The 26,579-nt window shown below is 39.9% G+C and overlaps 2 protein-coding genes across 2 annotated transcripts in view; one reads left to right on the forward strand and one right to left on the reverse strand.

Moving 5' to 3' along the window:
* Positions 1 to 26,579, reverse strand: part of CHLSN (cholesin) — a 523,051-nt gene that overhangs the window by 321,357 nt on the left and 175,115 nt on the right. Inside the window, exon 3 of the mRNA XM_089682029.1 lies at positions 17,534 to 17,566. Coding sequence (XP_089538155.1) covers positions 17,534 to 17,566 — 33 coding nt within the window. The remainder of the gene's footprint in view (positions 1 to 17,533; positions 17,567 to 26,579) is intronic.
* On the forward strand, positions 420 to 25,180 carry LOC149473019 (uncharacterized). Its single transcript, XM_089682013.1, has 2 exons — positions 420 to 760; positions 21,904 to 25,180. Exon 2 carries the CDS (start codon positions 21,938 to 21,940, stop codon positions 22,922 to 22,924), a length of 987 nt encoding a protein of 328 aa, XP_089538139.1. The 5' UTR covers positions 420 to 760; positions 21,904 to 21,937; the 3' UTR covers positions 22,925 to 25,180.

Raw genomic sequence — 26,579 nt, forward strand, 5'->3', positions numbered from 1 at the left:
GTAGTTTTCTCCAAGCAACCTGTAATGGATGGGCCTGCTGAATCCCTCACCCTCCACCCTCTGCCCACAGCCCTGCTTTCTGCACAGGCTATGTGCAGCACAGTGATTGTGTCATTGCTCTATTTATAAGGTACTGACTGGGTCTGCAAAGGCATTTTTATTTAGTGTATTTATATAAGTTGTGGAATTGTGTATTACATTTAATTGACAGATTTTCTGCTTGGAGTTCACCTTTAATAAATGAACTTAGCAGTGCTACAACATCCAACTTGATTTGTGAAACACTGGAAGTCAAGAAGAATAAAGGGTGTTAATCCTAACAGCCAATCACATCTCAGCTTTTATTTTAAAGCCTTCACTGCAGAAATGATATGTGGACACTGAATAGGTGCAAACAGCAACAGATCCTGAGATCCAGAAAATACTTTGTGGTCTTGTTCTTTAAGATAACGTTTCGAAAGAAGAAAAACACTTTCAATTTCCTTCGAGTTTGAAGTTTTGCATTCTGTACGTGTGCACAGGCAGTAATGAAAGCCACATTTTTCTTCATGGAACTTTTATCACATGGTAACAGGGGAAAAAAGCCGTCTGCTAAAAATGTAACCTGAACTTCTCAAATTGCTTGCAACTTCCGTTACAGCCTCAGGACTGTAAAATCATAACACTGAATCTCTTCAATTCAGCCCAGCACAGTAGAGGATTGAAGTCTTCTCAAAACAGAGCACGGACTGCAATGTAGTGCCTCGGAACCTAGGTTAAGGTAGGTGCCTCTGATTAGTTCAACAACCCTTGTGGAATGCTAGAATAATTGAAGTCTGGATACTTTTACTAATCCCTACATTGTTAATAGACAATGTTTATTTAGGTACCTCTGGAATCTTAAAAAGAATCTCCGTCAGAAGATCCAAACCATGTCACCATTGTGGCATTCATATTGAGATCATAGTTCTCCCCTTGAGTAAAAGTCTTAAAACAAAACCTGCTTGCTTCTGTCTACAGCAAAGATCGGCAGTAAAAAAGAGTTTATAGCTACACTGAAAGAGCTACAAGGCTCAAACAAAAGCAGTGTGCGGAACGCTGACAACCAATCAGAAATCATTTATTATCAGTATGCTGGTTCTAGGCTCTTTAAGGCTCCATGTACATGGGACAATTCTGAACGATGGAAATTGACTGCTGGAAAACGTAGGTTAAAAAACGTCTGTTTAGCTGCGTTTGCATACCACATTTATGAGCGTTTGCGTTTAGAAGCATTTTTTAAAGACAACCTCAGGAGACCTTCCAAAATGCCCAGAATGCACTGAAAAACAGTAAAAAATTAACTATTTCAGACATTTTGAGAGAAATAGAGAGAGCAGAAGCAGGGAGAGCAGTATGTGTTGAGATTAGCTGTCTTTTTTTTTTTTGTGGTGTTTGGATGTGTTACAGCTAATTTCTGTGCAGAAATTATCGCAGCGGTGTCTAACATATTTTCTTTCATGCGAAACCTCAAAAGTATGGTGTACCAGATCCATTTGAGTACCGGGAAAATGCTTGCATGCATTTTCATGATGAAAAAAGGATCTGGACAGCATCTGGAAATGGAATAGTTAAAAAAAAAAAATTCCAAACGCAAACGCTTATAAACGTGGTTAGCCGCATTTACAACGCTGATAAAATTTACTCCTGAATGCAAGTTTGGTGCGTTCAAAAAAACGACTGTAAACTCAACTGCCTGTAAACGACATAATGTACATGGACACATAGGAAAACATTAGGAAGAGTTCAGGGGCTGCTGAAAAAAACGCAGAAAAGCTTGTGAACGTCAGTTTATCAGCTGCAGTGTACATGAGCCTAATGGTGACTAAGTTGATCAGCTGTTTGGGGTCAAGGAGCGTCACTGCTCTATACATTATATTATCAAAAAAGCTTTTGTATAGCATGAGGCTGGGAATGTGTAAATGCACAATTCTGCTACTGACGTGAGTTTACATTTGTTCATCATGAAAACAGAACAGTACATGTTTATCTTTTCATCCTGATCTGTATATTTTGATCTGATGATAAAAACAGCAGCTGTCACTCTCCAGTATATGAGTGCATCAGCTAAGTGGTGTCAGTCTAATCAGCACCAACTGAAAGCGTGTGTAATCAGGGACTATATGGAGGAATACACTCTGCAGAGCTGGATCAATCAGTCAGCTCAGAAATGATGATGTTTATATACTGTATACTTTGTAAAAACAGCACTGTATAAATCAGGATTACGGTGTAACAAGTCGGCATTGTCACATAAAGCTGAACTCCAGGTAGATACTTAATGCAGCTGCTTATTCTTCCAAAAGTAATTAAAATGCATTTCTACATACAACTAACATAAGCCTAGGTTCACACGGATGATTAGGAATGGACAGTGGATTCCTGCGGCAGGCATCACAAGTGTATGAGAACAGCTGCAGCTAGAAAGCTTGTGAAAATGAATGACAGGCTGAAGTAGCTGCATCTGTCCGCATGTAATAACACATGGAGCAATTACCTGCAGTCATGGACAGGTGATCATCCCTGGATTAAAGCAGGCCATACATGGGTCGAATTCCGAACGATTTTTCGATCGAAAATATCGTTCGTTCTGTACTCTGATGGTGCCACCAATGGTTTTGAAAATCAGTAGTTAGAATTTTCCAGCATGCCTGATAAACGAAATAGGGAGGAACCATGAAAATCAGCCGGTGTCATTGCCCCACTAACAGAGCAAAAATCAGCCGATTATTCTTAGGTCCGATTTTCGAACGAAAAATCGTTTGGAAATCGACCCATGTATGGCTGGCCTAAATCTTTTCTGCTTCTGGGGATGATCATCTGTTCCCAACAGGAGGTAATGTGATAGATGTGGCTGCTGTCAGCCTGACATATATTTATATAGGCTTCCAAGTCACAGCTGTTCACACACACCAGAGACTCCGTTGTTTGTTTATAATGGCCCATGTGAATGTTGCCCAAGTATCTCTGCCATTCTGTGCACAGCAGCATTCAAGATCGGGGGGGGGGGGGTATTTTGGCTATAGAACCGTTGGCTATGGTTACATAGTTAGTCTGGCTGAAAAAAAACAAAAGTCTATTCAATTCAACCAAACAGCAATCCACTGAGCTGGCCAGAACCAACACTTGAGGGAGTCTATACCACATTTTCACAGCTCTTACTGTGAAGAAACCTTTCTGTGTTTGGAGATTAAATTTCTTTTCCTCCAGATGTAAAGAGTGCCCCCTTGTCCTCTGTGATGACCTCAGGGTGAATAACTCTACACCGAGTTCACTATATGAACCACTGATGTATTTATACATGTTGATCATATCCCCCCTTAATCTCCTCTTCTCAAGAGAGAATAAATTCAGTTCCTCTAATCTTTCCTCATAGCTGATCTCCTCCACGCCTAAATGGTGATCAGGGACAGCTCTAATACAAGTCTTGAATGCTGGGCTTCATTATAAGATTAATCTTTTTTGCAGATGATGCCCTCTTAGTTACCACTAACCCCCATACAGCACTCCCGAATCTCCAACAGGTCCTTGCTCAGTTTGTGGACATCTTGGGCCTCCATGTGAACCCATCTAAATTCAGGGCCCTCAATATCTCATTCTCTCCAGACGCAGTTGTGTCTGGAAGTGGTCCTACCAATGCAAAGCAGCATGGTTTGAGGTTTCCCTCCCCCATCCTGCTCGACAATACAGCTAGAAAGGAAACAGATATGTGAGTGACAGTGCTGGTCTTTGGTAGCAGGGGTTGCTCTGTAGACCAGCGCTGCCATTCCCAAAAGACCACACAGTTGCGTCACTGTGTGTCTCACTCATTCAGCTCTCTGATCTATCGGCAGCTGCCTGTACACATACAAAGCTCCAGGTAATAGATCATGCAGCCTGTAGCATGGCGGAGTCTTTCACTTTTATAAATGAATGATAAACGGTGCGAGCTGTGTCATACACTGCACCAGTCCCCACAGCTACAATTGAATGAATAATGAATGAATGAACATTCATAAAAGTGAAAGCTCATATAGTGTTGCGGGTCTGTATGAACCATTGGCTGGGGGCTGTGTATGTGTATAATCACTTGCAGATAGATCAGAGAGAGAGGGAGTCTTATGCAGGCCATACATGGGTTGTATGCCAAACAAATTTTCTTTCGAAAATTGGAAATTTTGTGCATTTTGTAATCCAATGGTGCCACCATTGATTTTGAAATTTGACCAACCAAGCCTTCAATTTCACATGTTGCTACAGAAAAGAATTTTCGTGGCCAAGAATTTTCTTTTCTTTCCAGGTCACAACTCATGCTTGTTTCTTTTTCAATTATCGATTTTGATTCTTCCATTATTGATTAGAAATTTGTTCTTTTTTCAAAAAATTTCCAACATGCCCGATTACTCAAATTTGATGGTCGCACAAAAGAAAAGAAAATTCTTTCGGAATTTGACCCTTGTATGGCCAGCTTTACTAAAAGGATATGAGGATCTGCTCTGGTTGTTCACTCATAATAGTAAAAGAACAGTCAGATTACAACAGTGCTGGTTGTATCTCCTCTCACAGGAATGCCTAGATTTTGGGGTGAAGCTAGAGCCAGCACAAGAGGAGAATTGAAAGCCTAAGATTACCAAAAAAAACCCCAGAAAACATGAAAATAATCAACACAAGGTACCAGTAGTATATTTAGATTTTGTGCTGCCCTAGGCAACACAAAAATGTTGCGCCCCCCCCCCCCTTCCCAATGAGAGAGCGAGAGAGTTCAATAAGTGTGTGTCTCTTTCTCCCCAACTGTCCTCCCCCACATCCCACCACATCGATCTTCCTGCTGTCCGCCGCTGCTCAAAAGGTGCCTTCTTCTGGGGGGCGGTGTCGCCCCCCTAAAAATTGCCGCCCTAGGCAAACGCCTTGTTTGCCTCACAGTTGATACGCCCCTGCAAGGTACAATACTTAACTTCAGTGAGTTGTGTCCGTTGTGCTGCTGTGTTCTCCTTTCTCTCTTCCTTCTCTGATGCCCCCCACCCCCACCTTAAACTTCCAGTGCAGTGGGGGGGAAAGTAGAACTAACGTTCCATTCACACTTGTGGAACTTGTCACGTGACTTTGGACACATAAATTTGCATTCCAAGTCGCAGGCTATGTATGTCAATGTATTTCAATGGAAGCTTTTCAAATCTATGTGACTTAAAGTCGCAGCAACTTTTAAAAGGTTCCTGCACTACTTTGATGCAACTTTTATGCCACACATAGAACTGTAAAATCTCAAACTTTGCATGAAAATTCCATCCTAATGCTATCGATTTATCAATGCAACAGATGTGCAACATCAAAGCCAAAATCAACAGTCAAAGTCACACCCATCCAAAGTTAAGTTGCACAAGTGTGAATGGAGCCTAAGGGGCTGTAACAGGCACTTATCAAGAGCTTGACTATGCCCATTCTTTCCACCCAGCTCCACCATTAATAGAAGCCATTACTATAGCTTCTATGAATAAAGCAGCATCTATGAACGGAGGGAGTGGACCTTTCAATCATCCACCCATCCTCCATTCATAAATTGATTAATTCATGGAAGGAGTAGTAACGGCTTTCATGATGTGAGGACAAGGGCAGAAAAGACAGGCATAGTTGGGCACTCTTTGTGACCACTTGTCTCATCCCCATAGTTCTATTAACCTGTGCCAAAACTGGAAGATTACAGCAGCAGGGGTATTGGAGGAGGAAGATTTGGGCGAAAGGAGGACACATTACCATGAGTTACACATCTCAGTGAAGGTAACTGTGCCAATTTTTCTTTTAGTTAAATGGGTTTCCATCACAATTAAATAAAAATTTGTGAGAGTTCTCTTTAAACAATCCTGCCAAATTCACAGGTCCTACATCAATGCCAGTTCTGCTTGAAACTGATGCTAAGTGAAATTCTGTATAATACTTTAAGTGAACTTAGAAAAAAAAAACCTAATGCTGAACACCAGGCTGATATGAAGGTACAGCAAGTAATGCAGTCGTCTACTTTTAAATGCAGAAAGTGTACATATATTGACCTGGTACAGCCTCTTGTAATTCCCTTCACAGTAGCATTGAGAGGGGAAGAAGAGCAGCACTCTGAGCCAGCAGAATGTACTACACGCATGTCTGCATATTTACTGACAAGAGCAGAGGGAATACTTACCTGTATTCTGGTTCTCCTTCTCTGTCCAGTCACAGACACTGCGCAAGAGGTGAATCGGTTTCTACTCTCTGCTTGTGCTGTTGTCAGTTACACTGTTCTTAGCGCTTAGTCCTCATCCACACGGGGTGTTTTGATAATGATGGTAACTTTAGCTGTGTAAAGTCACATTAAAAACGTGAGTTTTACAGCTTTTTAGTATTTTTGCATTAGCCTTTAGTGGCGTTTTGTCACATTTAGTGGCGTTTTCCCGCATTTGCACTTTTTAGTGGTTTTTAGCTGGGGTTTTTTTAACTAAAAAAAAAAAATTGGGGGGTCAAAAAAAGTCCAAAAATGCCAGTTTGCAGCGTTTTACTGCGTTTTTCAGTGTGTTTTACAGCTAGAAATCTTTTCTAGAAACCCACTAGTCCTGGGGTTTTTTTCCAGCCAAAAAACGTTGATTACAGTCTATGTGTACATGGACACATAGGATAACATGCTGGGGGGTTTATTGGCTGTAGAAAAAAACATCAAAAGCCAAAAACAGCCGCTGTAAAAACGTCCCGTGTGCATGAGGAATAAAGGGTACAGAACCACACCCCTCTATGTTATAGATTATAGGAGAAGGGTGGGGTTCTGTGGTACTATCTTGTTTCAGTCGTCCTGATAAAAAAAGGTGATTTAGACCGGCCATACATGGGCCAAAATTCGACTGATTTTTGGTCTGAAAATCGGAGCTAAGACTAATCGGGCGATTTTTGCTCTGTTAGTGGGTCAATGGCACCAACCAATTTTCGTGGTTCCTCCCCTTTTCTGTGATTGGGTATGTTGAAAATTAGTGAAAAATTACCGATTTTAGACTCAATGATGGTCAAATTGTACAATCGTTTTTTCAAAAAGAATATGCGCATGAGCCATGACCTGGAAGGAACAGAAGTTTTGCCTGTTATATGGGGTGAACTTTAGAACTTGGTTGGGCGATTTTCAAAATTATTGATGGCACGATCGGATTACCGAGCGAACGACATTTTCAGACGAAAAATCGTTCGGAATTTGAACCATGTATGGCCTGCATTACAGTTGCCACCATAAAACAGGAGGTGTGTTACTGGCAGAAAATAAAGGAAAATAGCTTAAAAAATAACTACAACATGTAAAGACGGGTAAGATATATTAAATAAATACTAAATATATTAAATGTTTGTTTTTAGGTTTAGATATGCTTTAGCTGCAGCTGAAAAAAAGTCAGATCACCAACCTAGCTGTGCTGTCTGGCAGGCTTGTGGAAGTACTGGTTGGGCAAGTTTAAAAATCCTTTGGTAGGTAACAGCTCCCCATACAAGTCAGCTGTGTATTTAGATGTTTGCCTGAAGTTCAGCGTTCTTGTTTTTGGGGGGTTTTTTTAACATAACTACTGTACATTCACTGGTGTTTTTAAATATACTTTGAGTTCAGATTCATTACAGCCTCCTGTATATGCAGCTATTGAGAGAAACACACAAAGAGAGTTGTTTTCTTAGGGACTCACACTGAGAGCGGAGCAGCAAAACACAATCATTGTGCTGCACACAGCTAGGCAAAACGCACCACCTGCAGGGGTAATTAACAAATATGACATACCTGTGTAATCCTGTGCATAAATTTAAATAATTCAGAATGACGTTATACCATGAAATAGACTTCCAACAATCAGATTGTGTTCATATTTTTATCTAAGATTTATTATAAAACATTACGTTTTCTTTCAAAGATTAATAAACCTGTGGACTGTATATTAAATCATCCCCTCAATCACTTAAGAGGGTTATTAATGGTTTTCTCCTAGTGGTTTTTATTTTAATCTATTTTATATATTGATTTCAGACTCCTATATTTAGTCCATATTTGTAGCACTTGGCACTCCCTCCCCCCCAACTCTTGGCTTCTAACTTCCTTGCATAGCTTAACGGCTGTTTTATGCACTAACAGAGCTCCTTTTGTATCAAGGTGGAAAGAATAACACACACAAAAATGCACACTAAAAACAGGTTGACACTCGGTCCATTAGGCCCAGACCAAAATTAGAAGTTCAAGCAGCCCTATCATAAGATATTTTTTTATGAATGCTGCAGACTAAGACATTTTTCATACACAGGGTAATATCACATTGCATTTTTCTATGCAGTGCAGGTTCGCTAAAATGTATTTTAGACTTGTAATAGAACTTATTTCTATGAACAATGTAACTCAAGTGTATATGCACAGAAATTGCATCAAAATGGCCACACAATAGACCAGAGCCACCATCACCCCAACAATGTATACTCCCCTTTGCCTAAGTGCAGATTAAAAAAAAAAATCAGCACAAGGGATATAACTTACAGAATGTGTAATGTGTTATCAGAATGTGTCCCTTGTGCTGATTCCTCCTCTGTTAGTAGAAATCCTCTTCCGCTCTCCGTACTACAGTTTATATGAATGAACAGGGTCTATGAATGGAGATGGTGGAGCTATCAATCAATCGCCCTTTCTACATTCTTAGGTCATGTTCTGTTCATGGAAAAGGTGGGCATAGCCAGGATCTCTTGTTAAGAGCCCCTTATTTGGAATAACCCCAGTTACCATGATAATCCGATGGGGGGGGGGTTAATGAGAGCTGATGAGAACCAGTGACAGGCCCTAAGCTGTATTAACCCCTACCACACCGGAAGACTACGACAGCAGGGGTGGGGGCAGGACGGAGGAGAATTTCTGCTATGACGTCCTTCCACTCTAACCGCGCATGCACAGCTCCGGGGGCGTGCAGCACAGCAATTGGACACAGCAGATCACCGATCAACAGAGAGAGTCAAAGAAGTCAGATCGGTCATGTGATCAGCTGTGTCCAATCACAGCTGATCACATGTAAATAGGGAAATGCCGGTTACCGGCATTTCTCTCCTCACGAGCTTTCACACTGACAGCTCGTGAGGAATGGAGAGCCGGTAATCGGCATCCCTCAGAGGGGACATCAACACTGATCATCAGGGAACTGGTGGTCAGTGTGCCCTGATGATCAGTGTAGCCCCAGCAGTGCCACCTGTCAGTGTCCATCAATGCCACCTGCCAGTGCCCATCAGTGCCACATATCAGTGCCTTCCAGTGCACATCAATGCCACATATCAGTGCCCATCTGAGCTGTCTTTCAGTGTCGCCAGTCAGTACCACCTATCAATGCCAGTCAGTGCCACCTATCAGTGCTGCCAGTCAGTGCCACCTATCAATGCCAGTCAGTGCCATCTATCAGTGCGCATCAGTGCCGCATATCAGTGCCAGTCAGTGCTGCCTGTCAGTGCCACCTATCAGTGCTGCCTTTCAGTGCCCATCAGGATGCCTGTCAATGCCCATCAGTGCCACCTACCAGTGCCTCCTCATCAGTGCCCATCAGTGCAGCCTCATTAGCGCACATCAGTGAAGGAGAAAAATCACTTATTTACAACATTTTATAACAAAAACTAAGAAAAAAATTATTTTTTTTAATTTTCAGTGGTTTTTGGTTTGTTTAGCAAAAAATAAAAAACCCAGAGGAGATTAAATATCACCAAAAGAAAGCTCTATCTGTCTCCAAAAAAATTATAAAAATGGGTATGGGTATATGGGTACAGTGTTGCATGACTGCACAATTGCCATTCAAAGGGTGACAGCGCTGAAAGCTGAAGATTGGCCTGGGCAGGAAGGGGGTAAAAGTGCCCTGTAGGCAAGTGGTTAAGTTATGTCCCTTGTGCTAATTTTTATGCTTTTGATTTCAGCTGCATTTACAGTGTTACTAAACCCACAACAGTAAAATCAGTCTGCATATGCAGTAAAGCATGCTTGTTATACTCACTGTGGAACCTAAGGGGTTAATCCTCTGCATTGTGTAAAAACACTGTTTGATCCTTACTTCTCTGATCCGGCCCTTCTTTCAGTGCCCCCCTCTAATCTCCTGATAAGACATATCGTGTGGAGTCACTCTGCACATGCTCAGTTTGGTGTGTATTGCTAGAGAGGTTTGTTTTTTTTCTTGGGAGGGTGCATGTGATCAGCACAGGGCCAATCAGCACAGTCCAGACAGAGGTCAGGGGTCCTGCATCCTCCTAAAGCAAAATGAAAACTCCTCCTATAAGCTTTAACATATGCTCAGCTGGACACTGATAGAAGTCACAAGACAGCTCTAACTGCTGATGTGAAAAACTATTTAGCAGTTTATATTTACTAAAATAATTGCACTTCCATGGTCTGTGTACTGTGGGAGACCAGATATAGTGAATGCAGGGTCCTGGGTTTAGTAACACTTTAAGCTTTGTTGGAGCTTACATAAAGCTAAGAACTCCTTCCCCTGTATGATGTAACAGCACTGGGGCAGTGACAAGGCAGGTAGCTCTGGCACATGAGTCACATGCTCATTAATACTTCAATCCCAGCAGCCAAAAGTGAGGAAATGTTATATTATATACTGATGGGTAGAGGGGGAGTTAAAGTAACATTAAAGCTTTGGTTTTCTTTGCATTAAAATTATAAACATATCATACTTACCGGTCTGCGCAATGGTTTTTTTTTACAGAGCAACCCCGATCCTCCTCTTCTGGGGTCCCCCGCTGGTGCTCCTGTCTCCTCCACTTTATTGAGTGCCCCCATAGGAAGCTGCTTCCTATAGGGGCACTTGTGCAGACTTGCTCCTGAGCCATCTTGTCTGCTTCCATTGACACAGACACTGCGGCTCAATCCCGCCCCTGATCCCTCATCTCAGAATTTAAATGACAGCAGTGGGAACCAGTAGCGTCCCTAGGGGGGTGCAGAGGGTGCGGGCCGCACCGGGTGACACCATCACAGGGGGTGCAGGAGCAGTATAATGAGTATCCCCTGAAGCAACTGCGCATGTGTCGGTTACAGGCCGAAGTCGGAGTGCTAAAGTCGGAGATCGGCTTCTTTGGCCTGAAATTGGCACATGCGCAGCTGCTTCAGGGGATACATATCTTCAAAGGATACTCATTTTACCGCTACATCGGCACCGCTCCTTCCTCTCTGGATGGGTGACCCCACGTGTTACCGCAACGGGTGACACCAACCCTAGGGACGCCTCTGGTGGGAACCAATGACTCTAGCTGCTATCAAGTGAAGTGAGGCTACTGTCCAGTGAGGAGGACAAAAGTGGTGAGAGATGCTGCTTTTGTGCATATTACTGGTTTGGGTACAGGTAAGTATAGGGGGGGGGACGACACATGCAACACAGAATGTTTTTTTTACCTTAATCCATAGAATGCATTAAATTAAAAAAAAACCCTAAGGCTTTAGAATCTAGTTAAAACAATATTTTAGGGTTCCTATTTAATATGTGGGTTTCTAATTTTTACAAAAATTCAGAAACTTTATTTCTGTCCTATTGGTTATCATTGTCTCCTATAGCACTTGTAATATTTGGCAAATGAGGATTTCTGCTTCTACTTGTAGTGAATTTAAATGTTAACAAACTTCCTTTGTTTGCTACCCTTTGGTCTGTTAAATATACCATTGAAAATGTTTTGTTATATCTGTTCGAGTAAGTGTAAAGCCATGCCTTTTGATCATGTCAGAAAGTCAGAACTGTCCTGTGCTCTCTTTCTGTTATATCTCAAGTTTAGTTATCCTTCCTAGCTCTTATCTCGGGAGTACAGAGCAGTTAGTGTCTATGTTGTAGAGAAAGGAGAGTGGAAGGGTTTGAGTAGTTTAGCGGAAATAAAACAGGGCAGAGCTGAAACCATTTAGTCCACAAAAATGCTGTGTGTTGTCAGCTCATAACTGTTAGAAGCTTAGTGCACTTCCAGTACATCAACTGGTAATTTTTCTGTACTTGCGGGGTCTTTAAAATATTAAGGCATGAAGAAATGTGCATGAATTGCCGAGATGTACTGCATAGTTTTATTGTGCCCTGACATACGCTTTAACCCTTTCGCTGTCAGGTCCACACGTCGTAGGAACCTGACAGCGGGAGGGTTTATACACAATCCAGTGACTGCAGCCACCGGGATTGTGTATAAAACTGACATGCATGCTTGTCAGGTGGAAGCAGTCGGGTGGCTGTGCTGCCATCCAATTGCTTCCACAGCCCCCAGTAACGCCCCCCTCCCCCGCACGCTCCCTCCCACCATGTATCCGGGCCTTACTTGCCCATCTGTGGGGACCTGTCACGTGTCCCAGAAAACTACAGGAAGGGAGGGGAGGAAGACAACTTCCACTTCTGATCGCCTAGGCCAGGGTTAGGCAACCTGCGGCTCTCTACCTGTTGTGGAACTACATTTCCCATGAGGCATTGCAACATTACAAAACTGACAGTTACAGCTATGACTTGCAGAGGCATGATGGAACTTGTAGTCCTGCAACAGCTGGAGAGCCGCAGGTTGCCTACCCCTGGCCTAGGCGGTCGAAGCTGAAGTGGGAGTGGGTACCTGTCAAAATCCCCCCCTTGCTTCAAAACTTTTTTTTTTTCTGGAACTGGAACGCGCCGGAACTGACTGCACTGGTAAGAACTATGGCATTGGAAACCATATAACCTACAATTGATGCAAAGAAAAAACGCACTGGACTGGTGTGAACTGGCCCTAAAACACCAGGAAATATTATTAACATTACAGATCATTTGATGTGATCCAGGATTTCCCCTAGTAAAGGAGTTAGAAGAGATCATAATAAAAAGATATGACAAAACTATTACTGAAGTTCTAAAATGAAAACCTACTGTAGCATATTTTAATTTCAACCCTTTTAATTGCCCATAATGAGTTGCCAACAAATCTTTGGATTATATTTTTAGTTAAACCTTGACTATATTTTTAGTTAAACCTTGACTAATCAGGTGGTTTTACAGTTACTTTCAATTAGTATCTATAACTAGAAATGAGAATGTAGGCTTAGAACAAGAAAACAGGACTTTAACCTTTGCTTCAGGTCAGCCTGTGTTTTATCTGGAATTATTCCATAAAGCCCAATCGTGCCTAATTGGGTCCATTATTGTCCATCACACAGCCATATTACACTGATTGGTAAACAAAGCAGATGTCTAAATGTTCCATCACAATGACAGATGAAAAGATGATGAACCATAAAAAAAAACTACTTTGGTTTACATACACAAGAATATTTCTGTATCTAGAATGACAATTGAAAGCAGTCTGACTGAGCTGTGAATCATCTCAATAATTAACAGATGGTCATATATGGTAGGCTATCATTAAAACTGAGCTTCAGGGAAACATCTAAAAAAAATTAAAACAAAACTGCACTAAACGTCCACCTTAACATACACAAACGGCTCACTCTCACAGATATATAGGATATAATGGGGTGGATTTACTATAGGGAACTCTGCTGACTTCCATCATTCAATCATGTGCAAGCATGTGATTAGATATTCTTTGTAAAGTGAAGCTTTACCCAATTTACTAAGCTCTGGAGCAACTACACTTGAAAAGTGCACAGTCTATTTGCCTTTAGTATATCAACCCCAATATATCAATGTTCACATAAGAAACAGAGGTGTGCAATGCTCGATTATATGAGATACAAATGAAAAACTAACACAAAAAACAATTGGCTGTAAACTAGTAATATGTTTGCCAATATTACCACAGAGAGGAATAACACAAAAAAATCACTGTGCATCAAGAAAATAATAATAATAAGTCCATGCAGTTGTGAAGACCAGTCTTGCAGCTTTAAATATAAGTGCTCAAAGATACATCTTGTTGTGTAATCCACCACATGTCCACTCCCCCATGTTACACAAAAAGGCTTAACAAAATAATTGTGACCCTCAGAACGTGAGAAGTCAAACAGTGCTGGATGTAAACATCGCTCTAGGGTTAGTATAAGGTTTTGGAAACCACTAGTCCTAAATATATCCAGTAGATCACACACAGAGGAGAAAGAGAAAAAAGAGCACCAGGCTCCAATAGTGTAAAATCCTCAATAAAATGTTTATTAAATCAGTTAAAAACACTTGCCCACATATTGCAGGCCACATGGGTACTGCAATAAACAGGCTACATTTTGTGTAAAGCAAGTAACAAAGTATTTGATAAGATGAGATCTAGAAGTGACAGTGGACTGGAATGATGTGACTCTCTTGTTATGTAGATGATTAACCTAACAAACGGTAAATGTTTTACAGGAAAAGAAACCGTTCAGGTTATGAAGAAAGTTTGGTCCAACAGAAGGGTCTACAATATTAGGAGCAATCTTTTATTTCAGTGATGCAACCTCTTTAAATAGAATATGGCGCTTGTCCAGCAGGAGAATGCCCAGCACCTTGTCGCTTTTAGGAATCGGAAAATGCTTCTTAATGTTTTCATTTGCATAGTGCTGGATGGAGAAAGTGGAAATCATAGACAGAGAGAAATCCTGAGAGTCATTTTGTATGCTAGAATCCTTTTCTCTTAACAGGGGTCTCCCTTTCCACTTGTTGTATTTGAGAAATTATAGCACCTAAAAGTGCCTCTTCTTAACCCTTCTCTAGAAATCTAATCCTAAGGACACAGGCCTCATCAATGAAATCTTGCAGATGTAAACAGTTCTGTCATAAACGTTGGAATTGACTTCAGGGAAATGAGTTTAGCCAAGATTCGTGATGACAACTACCCAATGGAATAAATGAATTCCCGTTTATGGGTAAAAATAAGTGCTGCTAACCAGACTACCATTTTCAACTGTAATTGCAACTTCCAAAACATGTAATTGACATTTACTTGGCACAACCATGACTCTTCCAAGAGCTGGTTGCCCAGCCAAACTAAGCAATTGGGGAGAAGGGCCTTAGGGAGGTGACCAAGAACCCAAAGGTCACTCTGATTGAGCTCCCTGAGATCCTGCGTGGATATGGAACAAAGTTACAGACATTCTACATAATGTCTGAAGGAAACCAGGCACTGCTCACCACCTGCCCAATACCATCTCAACAGTGAAGCATGGTGGTGGCAGAAGCATGCTGTGGGGGTGTTTTTCAGAGACAGGGACTGGTAAACTGGTCAGGGTTGAGGAAAAGCTGAAAGTATCAAAGTATAGAGATATCCTGAAAACCTTTTCTAGAGCCCTCAGGACCTCAGACTGGGCGGGAGGTTCACCTTCCAACATGACAACTATCTTCAGCGCACAGCCAAAACAACACAGTAGTGGTTTAGGGAAAATTCTATGAATGTCCTAGAGTGGCCCAGCTAGTGCCCTGACTTGAACTCTATTGAACATCTCTGGAGAGACCTGAAAACGGCTGTCCACTGACAGTCCCTATCTAGCCTGAGTTTGAAAAAATTTGCAAAGAAGAATGGCAGAAAATACCCCACTCCAGGTGTGCAAAGCTTGTTGGGCTATACCCAAAAAGACTTAATGCTGTAATTGTTGCCAAAGGTGCTTCAACAAAGTACTGAGTAAAGTGTCTGAATACTTAAGTACATGTGATATTTCAGTTTTTTCTTTTTAATAAATTTACAGACATTTTTAAAATTCTGTTTTCGCTTTGTCATTATGGGGTACCAATTGTAGAATAATGAGAAAAAAAAATAATTTAAACAACTGTAGTATTAGGCTTAAAAAATTTAAAAAAAATGAAGGTGTCTGAATACTTTATGAATGCATTGAGGTTATGTGTAGTGGTGCACTGTAATAAATCCATAATTAAACTTTTTTGAATACCAGGGACAGTGTGATCCTGATCCAAATAGTATTCCACAGCCTGGTGTCCTAAACAATAGTATATAAAGAAATGTCTGTCATTATTAGCAGAAGGCATGCGCTGTACTCCACTCCCTTAAGAATGTTAATAGTATATTTGATGTCTTTTAAACATGAGGGGACTTTTGAAACTAATAACTGGAGATAGCGATCAATGTATTTTCCAGCCCTGGCTGTGACAGAGTCTATCTCACTGATAATGGGACAACCTGGAGGGTCCCACGACACATACAATAGCAAATAAAAGTCACATCACTTCAGCGATGTGACGTCACATTGACAAAACACGGTGGGAGGAGCTTACAGTCTTGAAGCGAGTGAGCGGTGTATTGCTGGTAGGGTGACGCATGCGACTGTCTAGCAGAGGATAGTGAGATACGTGTGCAGATGCTGCGGCACGGAGTCCAGCTGGCTCCTTAACATTGGTACTTGTGTTGTTTACCTTAGATTAGATTTATTTGGCTTTATAAACGTGACGCGGCAAGCTCTATGCAATCTATTTGTTCTTCTTTGAGTAACATTTACCTGAAAAGAGGATATCTGTGGCTAACCCTGGGATCAGGGATCCACCTTTAAAAAAATACTCTGGATGAGATGCCTGTTGTTTTTTTTACTTCCATCTGCCACTATATGTGTCCTGGAACTAAAAAGGAGCATGTTTTTATGACCTTTGTAGTCTGGGTCATCCTAACAAGGTGAGAGCACACCAGAGTGAGGTTGGTGGAGGTGCACACTTGGAAAGAGCTATTGCATAGCATGAAGATATCGGGATATGTTTCCTGGACTTTATCACATTTTTTTTGGTGACTTGTGCAAATTCTTTCTTTTCTAGGGCTTGAAAATTTATGTACTGCCTATTTTTGAGTGCTGTTTACTTTTTTCACATATTGCCTATCACGTTGTATTATGTAATTTATAAGTGCGGCACACCTTTTTGCATATACAAAATCTGCAACTGAAATAGTCAGGCACACAGTCTACCTACAGTGTTTCTCCAGTTATCATTCTGGCATTCATTCTGTATACCAGATTGCAATGCTGAGTCAAGCCCCATGGCTTCCAGTAACATGTTCTCATAGAGCTCCCTATTGCCAAGCCTGAAATGAATGGAACATTCAACTGACAAGACTGCAGCAACACATCTTAAAGAAAAAGTCCAAAAAAAAAGGGAAACCAAATGGGGAACTGCTACTGTGTCCACTATATGAAACCTACTCTTGAATTTCGTGTAAGTCCCTGCAGCAAGATTTAACAAAGCTCATCACATGTAGGGTCAATGGGGCTGCTTTTTGAAGACTGTACTGCAACTCTCATTGTCACTCACTTCCTGCTATGTCAAGTCATATTCAAAATTTCCATGTAGGTTTTGGAGACTAAGCAACATCTTGGTAATAACATTATGATAAAGCAGGCATATTTATGTGACAGGCAGCAAGAAACCTACAGTAGGTTTGTTTGGTAATATTCCTCCTGCATTAGAAGCAGCAAGAAATAGTGATCAGCATATTCCATATAACAGAAAAAATTAAATATTTGGTTCATGCTTTGTAAGGTTCTTCAAGGAATGTGTGGCATATTTGAATGCTCTCCTCACAAATTCATTATTTTTGTTTTAGAAAATTATGGCATCACATTTACATCAAATTGCACAGAAGTCTAAAGTTTGATTTGTTTAGTACAGAAATCTCTGACCTTAGATATTAAAGAATCCGGGTCTTCTGAAACCTGCAGAAAAGAAAACAAAGATGGTGAACGATGATAATGTTAGAACAGGGCTGAGAAAAAATCAAAGATAGCAAGTCACCAATGTATGTTAAACCTTTTGCTTTAGGACACTTTGGATTTTTTCTTCTTTTACTGACAGGAAATTCCACCATAATTAGTTTTAAAAAACCACTTGGTGGATACTATGTCGGCATTAGGCTAGCAATACAGAAGTAGAATTTCATATGTTTTGGTACTCTCCAGTTTTAGTAAATCAATCTCAAAGACCTCTTGCACACTGACACCTAAAAAGATATACAATGGTCATATCACACTGCCATGGGGGTCTTCAGGGACACGCTTCAACCACAGATGGACCACTGTCCTGAACCTGAATGACATCCTGCAGCTAACTCTATGCAATGCACCACATGCCAATGTGCAAGCCCACACAGTATCAAGTCCCCGAAGCAACATTATAGAACGTCCCCACATGTTCTTTCCTGCATGGTCCGGGTACGATCCTCTAAGGTGCAACCAGTATGGAAATCTGCAAAAATAGAAGCTGTAGTGTAGATGTAGCAGAAAGGAATCTTGCTAGAAGAATTCTGATGAAAAATTACACAAAAAAGGAAAGAAAGTGGTTTGCTTTTCTTAAAGCAGAGAGTAGAAGTCCTATCACCAGCACTAGCCCTGCTTGGCATGGGAGACGTGAGAGGCATGTATGGAATGGGAGACATGAGAAGCATGCATGGAATGGGAGGGTTTATACTAGGCTGTTCTTACAAGTTTCTTTGCCAGTGCCCAAATCACCTGAGGGTGGCAGTATAACCCAGTAAGCTAATCCTGTGTCCTGTAAAGTATGATTAAGAAAAGCTATTTTCCAAAAAGTCATTTTTATTGTATGTTTACTAGTTAAAGTGCAACTCCAACATTTTGACAACACTGATATTGATAGCCAGTGTAAATTTAAAAATATGATTTTATTATTTTGTTTGATGGTATGTTATGTTTAGTACCCAAAAACCTGGATCCAGATATTTAAATAGGAGGTTTTTGAAGGCAGAGCAAATTTAAATTGCTGTTAGCAGCATTATATTTGGGTGCATGTCTCTCTTATCTGTTACCTACTCCTAACATTTAACACTTTCTTGGCCCCAACTTGAAGGTTAAGTTCACCTTTAGGAACATGTTACATCCATATTTAGGGTGTAAAATGTTACTATGTACCAGCACCTGCCAATCAGTCCCGCACCCACTTTCACAATAGAAAAACACAGTCACATCATTCATTCACAGGAATCTGTGAGTAAAAGAACTACAAGTCCCCTCTTCCACCACGGCAGATAGCTTGTAGTTATCAACCCGCTGCAAGGAAGCTGGAGAGCGCTCTCGCAGTTCACTGACACTTCCTACAGCTTTCAAACAAAAAGCCTGTACAGAGGTAGAGGCAGAAAGCAGTGTGAGAAGCCTGACATTGCACCCATGATCTGCTGATGGCAGGTGCAATGCTCTGCAGGCTCCTGAGAAAAAAAAATATGAATGCACATTTTTTGACCTACAAAAACTTGCTCATTTATTATTTTTTAAAAGGTGAACCTAGCCTTTAATTAAGGGCAGGTGACAGTGTCTGTACATTGCTCACTTCCAGGTATGTATTCTTACCCACACTCCCTTGCTGCCTCCCCATTGCAAGTTCTAGTGTCAGTGCTTAGACAAGGAGAGTTGATTGGTCACTGAGGACTGAGCACTGTCACAATGGGAGAGGGTATGTGCACCCCATACTCTGGTCTGTAATTAACCTTACTATGTATTGATGTATTTTTGTTGTATAATTTTAAAACTTTGGATTATTTCAAAATAGATGTCATACATGGCACAAGTGTTCAAATAGTGATTCTCAAGAGGCACTTACATTTCTTATACAACATCTCTCTCAAACATATCAATTGAGACACAATAGATATTATTGGACTGCCATTTAAAGCTCGAGGATGAGGAAGGACAATAAAGACTGTTCTGTGGCTTAAAGCAACAAATGCACATTTCACCAGATATAGTACTTTTAAAGGTTGACATGAAGCCATTATTGGCTTCTGAGATTGGCAACAAAATGAACTAAATTATATGGCTTAAAATAGATTTTTAACTAACAGAATAATACAATACATTCTTTACAGCAAATGTTGCAAGAATGCACCGATTATTGTTAAAGGACAACAGAAATTAGAAATGAATTTTCAGTTAATGGGTAACTTTTTTATTTCTGACTAAAGTGTGAAAGGATTTGATGCTGACTTTTTATTACTGCAGTGCTTTCACTATGAAAAATACCCCTACTTCATTTCCTGCTAAAAGGACATTAGTTGAGCTTTCTGCTTCCCCTTTCTGCAGTGCATTGTGCATATACTCGTCAAAGAATTCAAAAGAGTCTTTAGCTGCAATTTCCATAAGATTATACTGAAAATGTTTTGGTTATGCTGGTAAAATGTTTCTATCACAAATGGCAGGGAGACACCATGAACTACCTCTCACATGTATAATAAAAACAGTGCCTTTAGTATATTAACCCCTTCACACCTAAGGGTAAAACAAATCTAAATGCCTAAGCACAATTCTGCAACGTTGACATGTGTTAGTAAAGCCGTGCATATCATCTCAACTACTTTGTATATCCAGGTGGATTATACCTTGTTATTTTCAGGACAAATTGGGCTTTCATTTGGTGGTAAATAGTAATGGATAGCTCCTAATTTTTTTCTATTATCAAAAGAAAACTGGCCCAAAATAGTAAACAAAAATCATTTTTTTTAATTTAGCTGTGTTTCTCTTGTTACGACCATAACCTATCTCCATAGAGCAACCCAAAACAAATTCTCCAGCTCTTGGCGATCGCAGCGATACCATATATGTGTATGTTATTTGTTGTTTGTACCCGTAGTACAGCCCAGAAACAATAGTACGCATTTTGTTTTTGTCTTTTTTTTTTTTTTTTTACCTAAAACACACTGACACTGACATTAACGGTAACTGACACTGATACCAATTTTTTTTTTTAAATCCTAACATTTGGACCTGACCTTTGACTCTGACCTTGACCCAAACACTAACCCTGGCACCGAACTAGATCAAACCTTGATCTAGGTATTTTTCTTAATTTTTTTCTTTTATTTTTTAATGTTTATTTATCTTTTTTTTTTTTACAAAATTTTTTTATCTCTCTATGTCAGGAGTTAGAGAGATACAATATATCTCTCTTCTCCATTCATAGAGAGAGAAAAAACAAGGGGGCTGGGCTGCACAGTGACTGATCACTGTGACAGCCAATCAGAGGCTATCACAGCGATCAATTGACCCGGAATTGGGAGTCCCGGGTCCCGATCGTTGGAACGAGACCCGGGGCTCTCAGTGGCACCGCGGTCTCTGTGCTGGGAGCGCGGCACGCTCCCAGCACAAAGACAGGTACGCAAAAATGCGGCCCCACGGAAAAAAGCCCAGTTCCGTGAGGCTGCATATTTGTGTGCCGTCGGCGTCAAGGGGTTAAATAAAATTAAGATAAAACCGTGTTTGAATTGTTGACTGTACAAATCCAAGTATTACAAGTTTAAAATGATACCATAAAGAACCTTGTTTTGACTCTGTTTTTCACGACACTGCTGCCGAAAACAAGTCTGGCGAAAGCTGGCCATACACTAGCAGATTTTTGTATGAATATTTTTATGAACTTTCTCCATACATTTGATGATTTGACAAGTGTTATCTCAAAGTACTTAAAATTTTTATTTGCATTTGATTTTAGAACAAATAAACTTTTACAAATGAAAACTACATACACTGTTAGAAAAACAGTGAAAATTTTTAGAAAAGCTTATTGCAAAGGAATATGCCCTTGATGAAAATGTTCTCTCTTTCCCATTGTATATTGCCTGTCCACCTAAGATGTCTACTATTGTTGATATGCGGAAGCAGAGTGTCTGGAACGATTGACACAAATCACCTGGTTTTTCTTTTTGTAAATCTTTATTCTTTTTTTAACAAAAGCCTTGCCAATAAAAAGAAATTATACAAAAAGAAATAGAAAAAAATTCCAACGTTCTCCTTCAAATTTTCTTGTCTCTGCAGAAAAACACGAATGGAGCTTTGATCCCACTAACAATTAGAAAATCAAACTAATCTTAATCTGAAAAATAGTGAACAAACTTCCACTAGTGTATGGCCAGCTTCAATTTTTAAATGATGGCAGCTACAGTGCCAGCAGCACTTAAGGGTACTACCTACAAACTGCTACCTTTATCTGCAAAACAAAAGCAAACATTCTAATAAGTCAATCTATTTTTGTTTATTTTTGCATTTTGCAGGTATATATTTGGAGAACAGCTGACGATCTGAATTATGGGATATTCAAACATGTCGGAGTTGTACTACCCCAGCCAAACCCTTGGCAATCCTTATATAGCCATAGAAGATATAATCAGTTCTCAGAACATCATCTCCAGAGTTATGCACAGCTACCTTGGCATACTAGTTCCCCTTGGATTACTCGCTGGTATCTTAAGCCTTGTGGTTTTAATCAAGAACAAGATAAAGCACCAAACAATGGAAAATCTGGACTTCTATCTTTTATGTTTGGCAATTACAGACATCACAATCATCCTGTATTCTTTTACATCTTCAACAAGACCAGACTATTTGGAAATATCAAACATGAGTTGTGGGGTGCTATGCTTATTCTTCAACATAAGCTATTTCTTTGCTCAGTACCTGTTACTAATGATGCTTCTCACGTTGCTCGTAGACACATCTGATTCTGGATCTCGGATGATAAAAATCATTACAAATTGGCTGGGATGTATGTCTCTGACTTTGATATTTTCTGTAACAATGTCTCTAGTAACTGTGTCACTCTTGGGAACATACAGTAGTCTTCAGAACATAACACACTGCCAGCTGGATCCTTTAAATGCCAGTCCAAAGTATGACTTAGTAAAAGGCTCCATTGGATTCTGTGTGCCATCACTCATTATCTTAGTTCTCTTTGTTCTACTGGTTGTTCAGATGCAACGACAAGATCAAGCCACAAGGAAAGAAAAGCTTTATGGTTCCATGGTTGTTCTACTTGATATATTCATTATGTTTGCATGCCGGCTTTTCTACAATATTATGCTCCTTAGGAGAATGAGATTAAAAATATTTGGGTTTTATTTGTCACCCAGAGAGGAGCTAGTCATGAACATTGCTGAGCTGGTAGTATTTAGTGGTAGCTGTATTAGACTCATCTGCACAATGACCTTGCACAAACCATGTTGGGATGGAGTCAAGAAATCTGCGCAGTTCTTCAGGAACATGTGTAGAGCAGAAACATCAAACAGTGTTATCTGATTTTCTTGAACAAACAACTCTACATCAAAGGAATAAAAGGCAACATATTTTAATTTACTTCTATATGTTCACTTTACACCTCAATGGGAGTGCCTAGAGTCACCCTAAAATCTGTTGGATCTTGTGAATTCTGTCATGCAGCACCAACAGTATGGAACGCACGACCATCCATTGCCTGGAAAACACCCTGGAAGAAACCGACTCAAGACGCATTTATTCACCCAAGCTTATAGCAATACCTCTTCAATGACCCCAACACCAACTTGTTCCTAGGGAGAAAAATGCTATAGAAATTCTATTATAATTATTATTGTGTGCAAATTATGTAGCACTCTACCTTGTACTACACCAATAGTGTAGTAGTTTACCGCATATTTTGCACATATACCTTGGTTAATTTGGGGGTTAATTTTTGTAGCAGCTAAATTAAGGGTATTCAATTATCCAAAGTGCAGCGTTTACGCTGTAATTAATATTATTATTTAATATATAAAGACATTTGAAAAAGTCAGAGAACCTTGGTAAAAATTAAACACCTTATTGATTTTCTAAGAAAAAACTTCCAGCAGGGACACACCCAAAGCCCAACTCCAGCCAAACATTTTAGTTTTGGATAGCGTGAGAAAGGGTTATAACCTCTGTCAACTTGTCTGCCCATAAAGTGGAGATTTCCACTCAATAAATCACTCAAAAACACAGCGATAAAATAATATTTTGGGAATTGCACCTTTAGGTTTTTACTGCCAAGTCTCCACTTGAGTTAAGAGAAAGAATCTTAACAGAGAAACAGGCAGCAATAATATAAAAAAAGGTTTTAAACGTGTCAATACAGTAAAATAAAACAACCGTTTTGGCCATAGTTGAGTTTTATACTTTGCATGCACAAGAATCACTATTTATTTTGTGAGCCTAAAGTGACACTAAACAACATTCTTCAAAAATAATCCATACACATAAATAGCTTAATTACCCTGTTGCCCTGTAATCTATTTTTCATACAATTGTGTCTTACGGTGTTTTCCTGTCTCATTGTAATGTCTTCCATTAGCTTCTGAACTTCACCTGGCAACCTGTTGACTATATTCCTATATATAGTGTGGGACCATGGAGAACAAACGTAGGCACCCTCTAAGTTGGATCACAATAGCAAACAAAGTAGGAATTTGGAGATTTGGAGGAGGCTGAATGCAATAAAAGCATTAAATCAGTATTAAACCCAAAAGCAAACTTTTATTATATTACATCTTACCATTTCTTTGATGTGATGGCTGTGTTTGTTTTCTTTTTTAGGCTACTTTCCTCAGGTGTTTAAGCCAGCAAGTCTGATGTTTTTCAAAAATAACAAGCTCTCCAGCAGAATGTATCAGTTACAGATATCAAACTATTTAACACTGCCAGGGGTGCTTACAATAATCAGCTTTTATATATTTATATAAAACCTTTATCCAAGAAGGAAAAAAACTGCTGTGACTGCTTATGAAGTATTACACGGAGTTTAGTTTCAATTTGGTAGTGTATTTAAATCTGCTAGTACATCTAACACTCCCCTCCTCCCAGGCTGACAATTCTGCTGTCCAAAGGTGTCTACTGTGCTTATTCATCCAGAGTGGGGGCACTCTAATACAGGAAGTGTGATACTGGCCAGATCACCAGGTAAAAGAAAACAAAACTATTGCAGCCACTTCTAATGATTGGTAAGCTGCAATATATTATATTTTTGGTATTAATACCGCTCTAAGAATACATACGTGAATAGAACCTTCAAAGCGGAAGTATACTTACGTTGGATTTAGCAATGTGCCATCCTTGAGCTCCCCACTAGGCAGCTGACATCTTCAAGAAGCCAGCATCTGGGAATCAGTTTCTGGCCTCTTTCATTGGCTAGGATGATATATGATGTTACTCCTGTGCATGAGCGGGGAGTTTGGTTTTAGCATTGTTCGCTGTACGCGGGTGGACAAGCAGGAAGGTAACATTAATACAAAAGAAACAAAGCTTTTATCTTCTGCATTAAAAATCCTGCCTATTCACCTTTTTTTTTAGTTTTTAAACAAAGTTCCACTTTAACGATTTTTAAAAATATTTCTTTACAAATTCTCCCACTCATACTTGCCGATTGTTTCTGGTTTGGGATCTATTCTTTGATATCTTAAATGCATCACATGTATGAAAATAACTATGAATTTTCAATAACTGAAAGTAAATACAGCTGATAAATGGTATTTTTGAATTAAAAGTTGCAAATTAATATTTAAATGGCTCTTGCTATTCATCTTGCTATCCCATTTAAACTGCTTGTTGCATTTTCTCTCATATCACAGCTCCCTGCATAGTAGATGTGAAAACGGATTGTAAAAATCAATTTTAAAAAAGTATGTTTTTTCCTTTCAAATGATGTGGTAACTTAACCCAAAAAATCAACAAACCTGTAGTATTGTGCCTCAAACTTCTGCAAATGACTTTATACTATTTATGTTAAAGATACACTAAATCTTGGTTTACAAAAAACAAAAAAACATTCAAGTATGTATTCCATTGCTCTGTCCTCCAGCAATTTTAGGTTTCATTTTTTTTTTTGGCTGCTGTGATCTGACTTCCCGGCTGCTTTCAGCTAGCTGTGCTTTCCCATAGAGTTCTATTAGGTCCTATGGTTTGGTGTGCTTTCTGAAAGTGCACCAAAACTGCTGCATGGTGCGTTTACAATTACTTCACAGTACAAGCAGCTACAGAGGTCAGGGATGGCTTTTTTTAAAGCTCTTTACTACTTGTTAAGAATATGTAAATAATTTAATGTCCATGGTCTGAATACAGGTGGTCTGAGATTTTTCTGGTTAAATAAATCAGCCCTTGTGTGTTAAATGCTAATATACAGTGGGGAAAATTATTTGATCCACTGCAGATTTTGTATGTTTGCCCACTTACAAAGAAATGAAGGGTCTATAATTTTTATCATAGGTGTATTTTAAATGAAAGAGAGAATATCAACCAAAAATCCAGACAAAACGCATGATACCAATGTTATAAATTGAGCTGCAGTTCAGTGAGTAAAATAAGTACTTGATCCCCTGCCAACCAATAATTCTGGCTCCCACAGACTGGCTATGTGCTCATGTGGTACACAGATTAGTCCTGTCAATTTAAGAAGGTGCTCCAAAGAATAACTTGTTACGTGTATAAAAAAGAAACCTGTCCACAGAATCTCTTTCTTGGGCACCCCTTTGAGCAAGACCAAAGAGCTGTCAAGGGACGTCAGGGACAAGATTGTAGACCTGCGCAAGGCTGGAATGGGCTACAGGACCATCAGTAAGAAGTGTGGTGAGAAGGAGACAACTGTTGGAGGGATTATTCACAAACAGAAGAAATACAAAATAACCATCAATCACCTTCAGTCTGGCGCTCCATGCAAAATTTCACCTCATGGGGTAAGGATGATCACGAGAAAAGTGAGGGATCAGCCCAGGAATACACGAGAGGAGCTTGTGAATGATTTTAGGGCAGTTGGGACCACAGTCACTAAAAAAACCATTGGTAACACAATACCACCAAATCTTGCAGCTCCTGCAAAGTCCCCCTCCTCAAGAAGGAACATGTACAGGCCCGTCTGAAGTTTTCCAATCAGCATGTAAATTATTCAGAGGAGGATTGGGAGAAAGTG

This window comes from Staurois parvus, unplaced genomic scaffold (genome assembly GCF_062004578.1).
Source record: "Staurois parvus isolate SC_StPar_1 unplaced genomic scaffold, SC_StPar_1.0 ptg000018l, whole genome shotgun sequence".
NCBI classification, from domain to species: Eukaryota; Metazoa; Chordata; class Amphibia; order Anura; family Ranidae; genus Staurois; species Staurois parvus.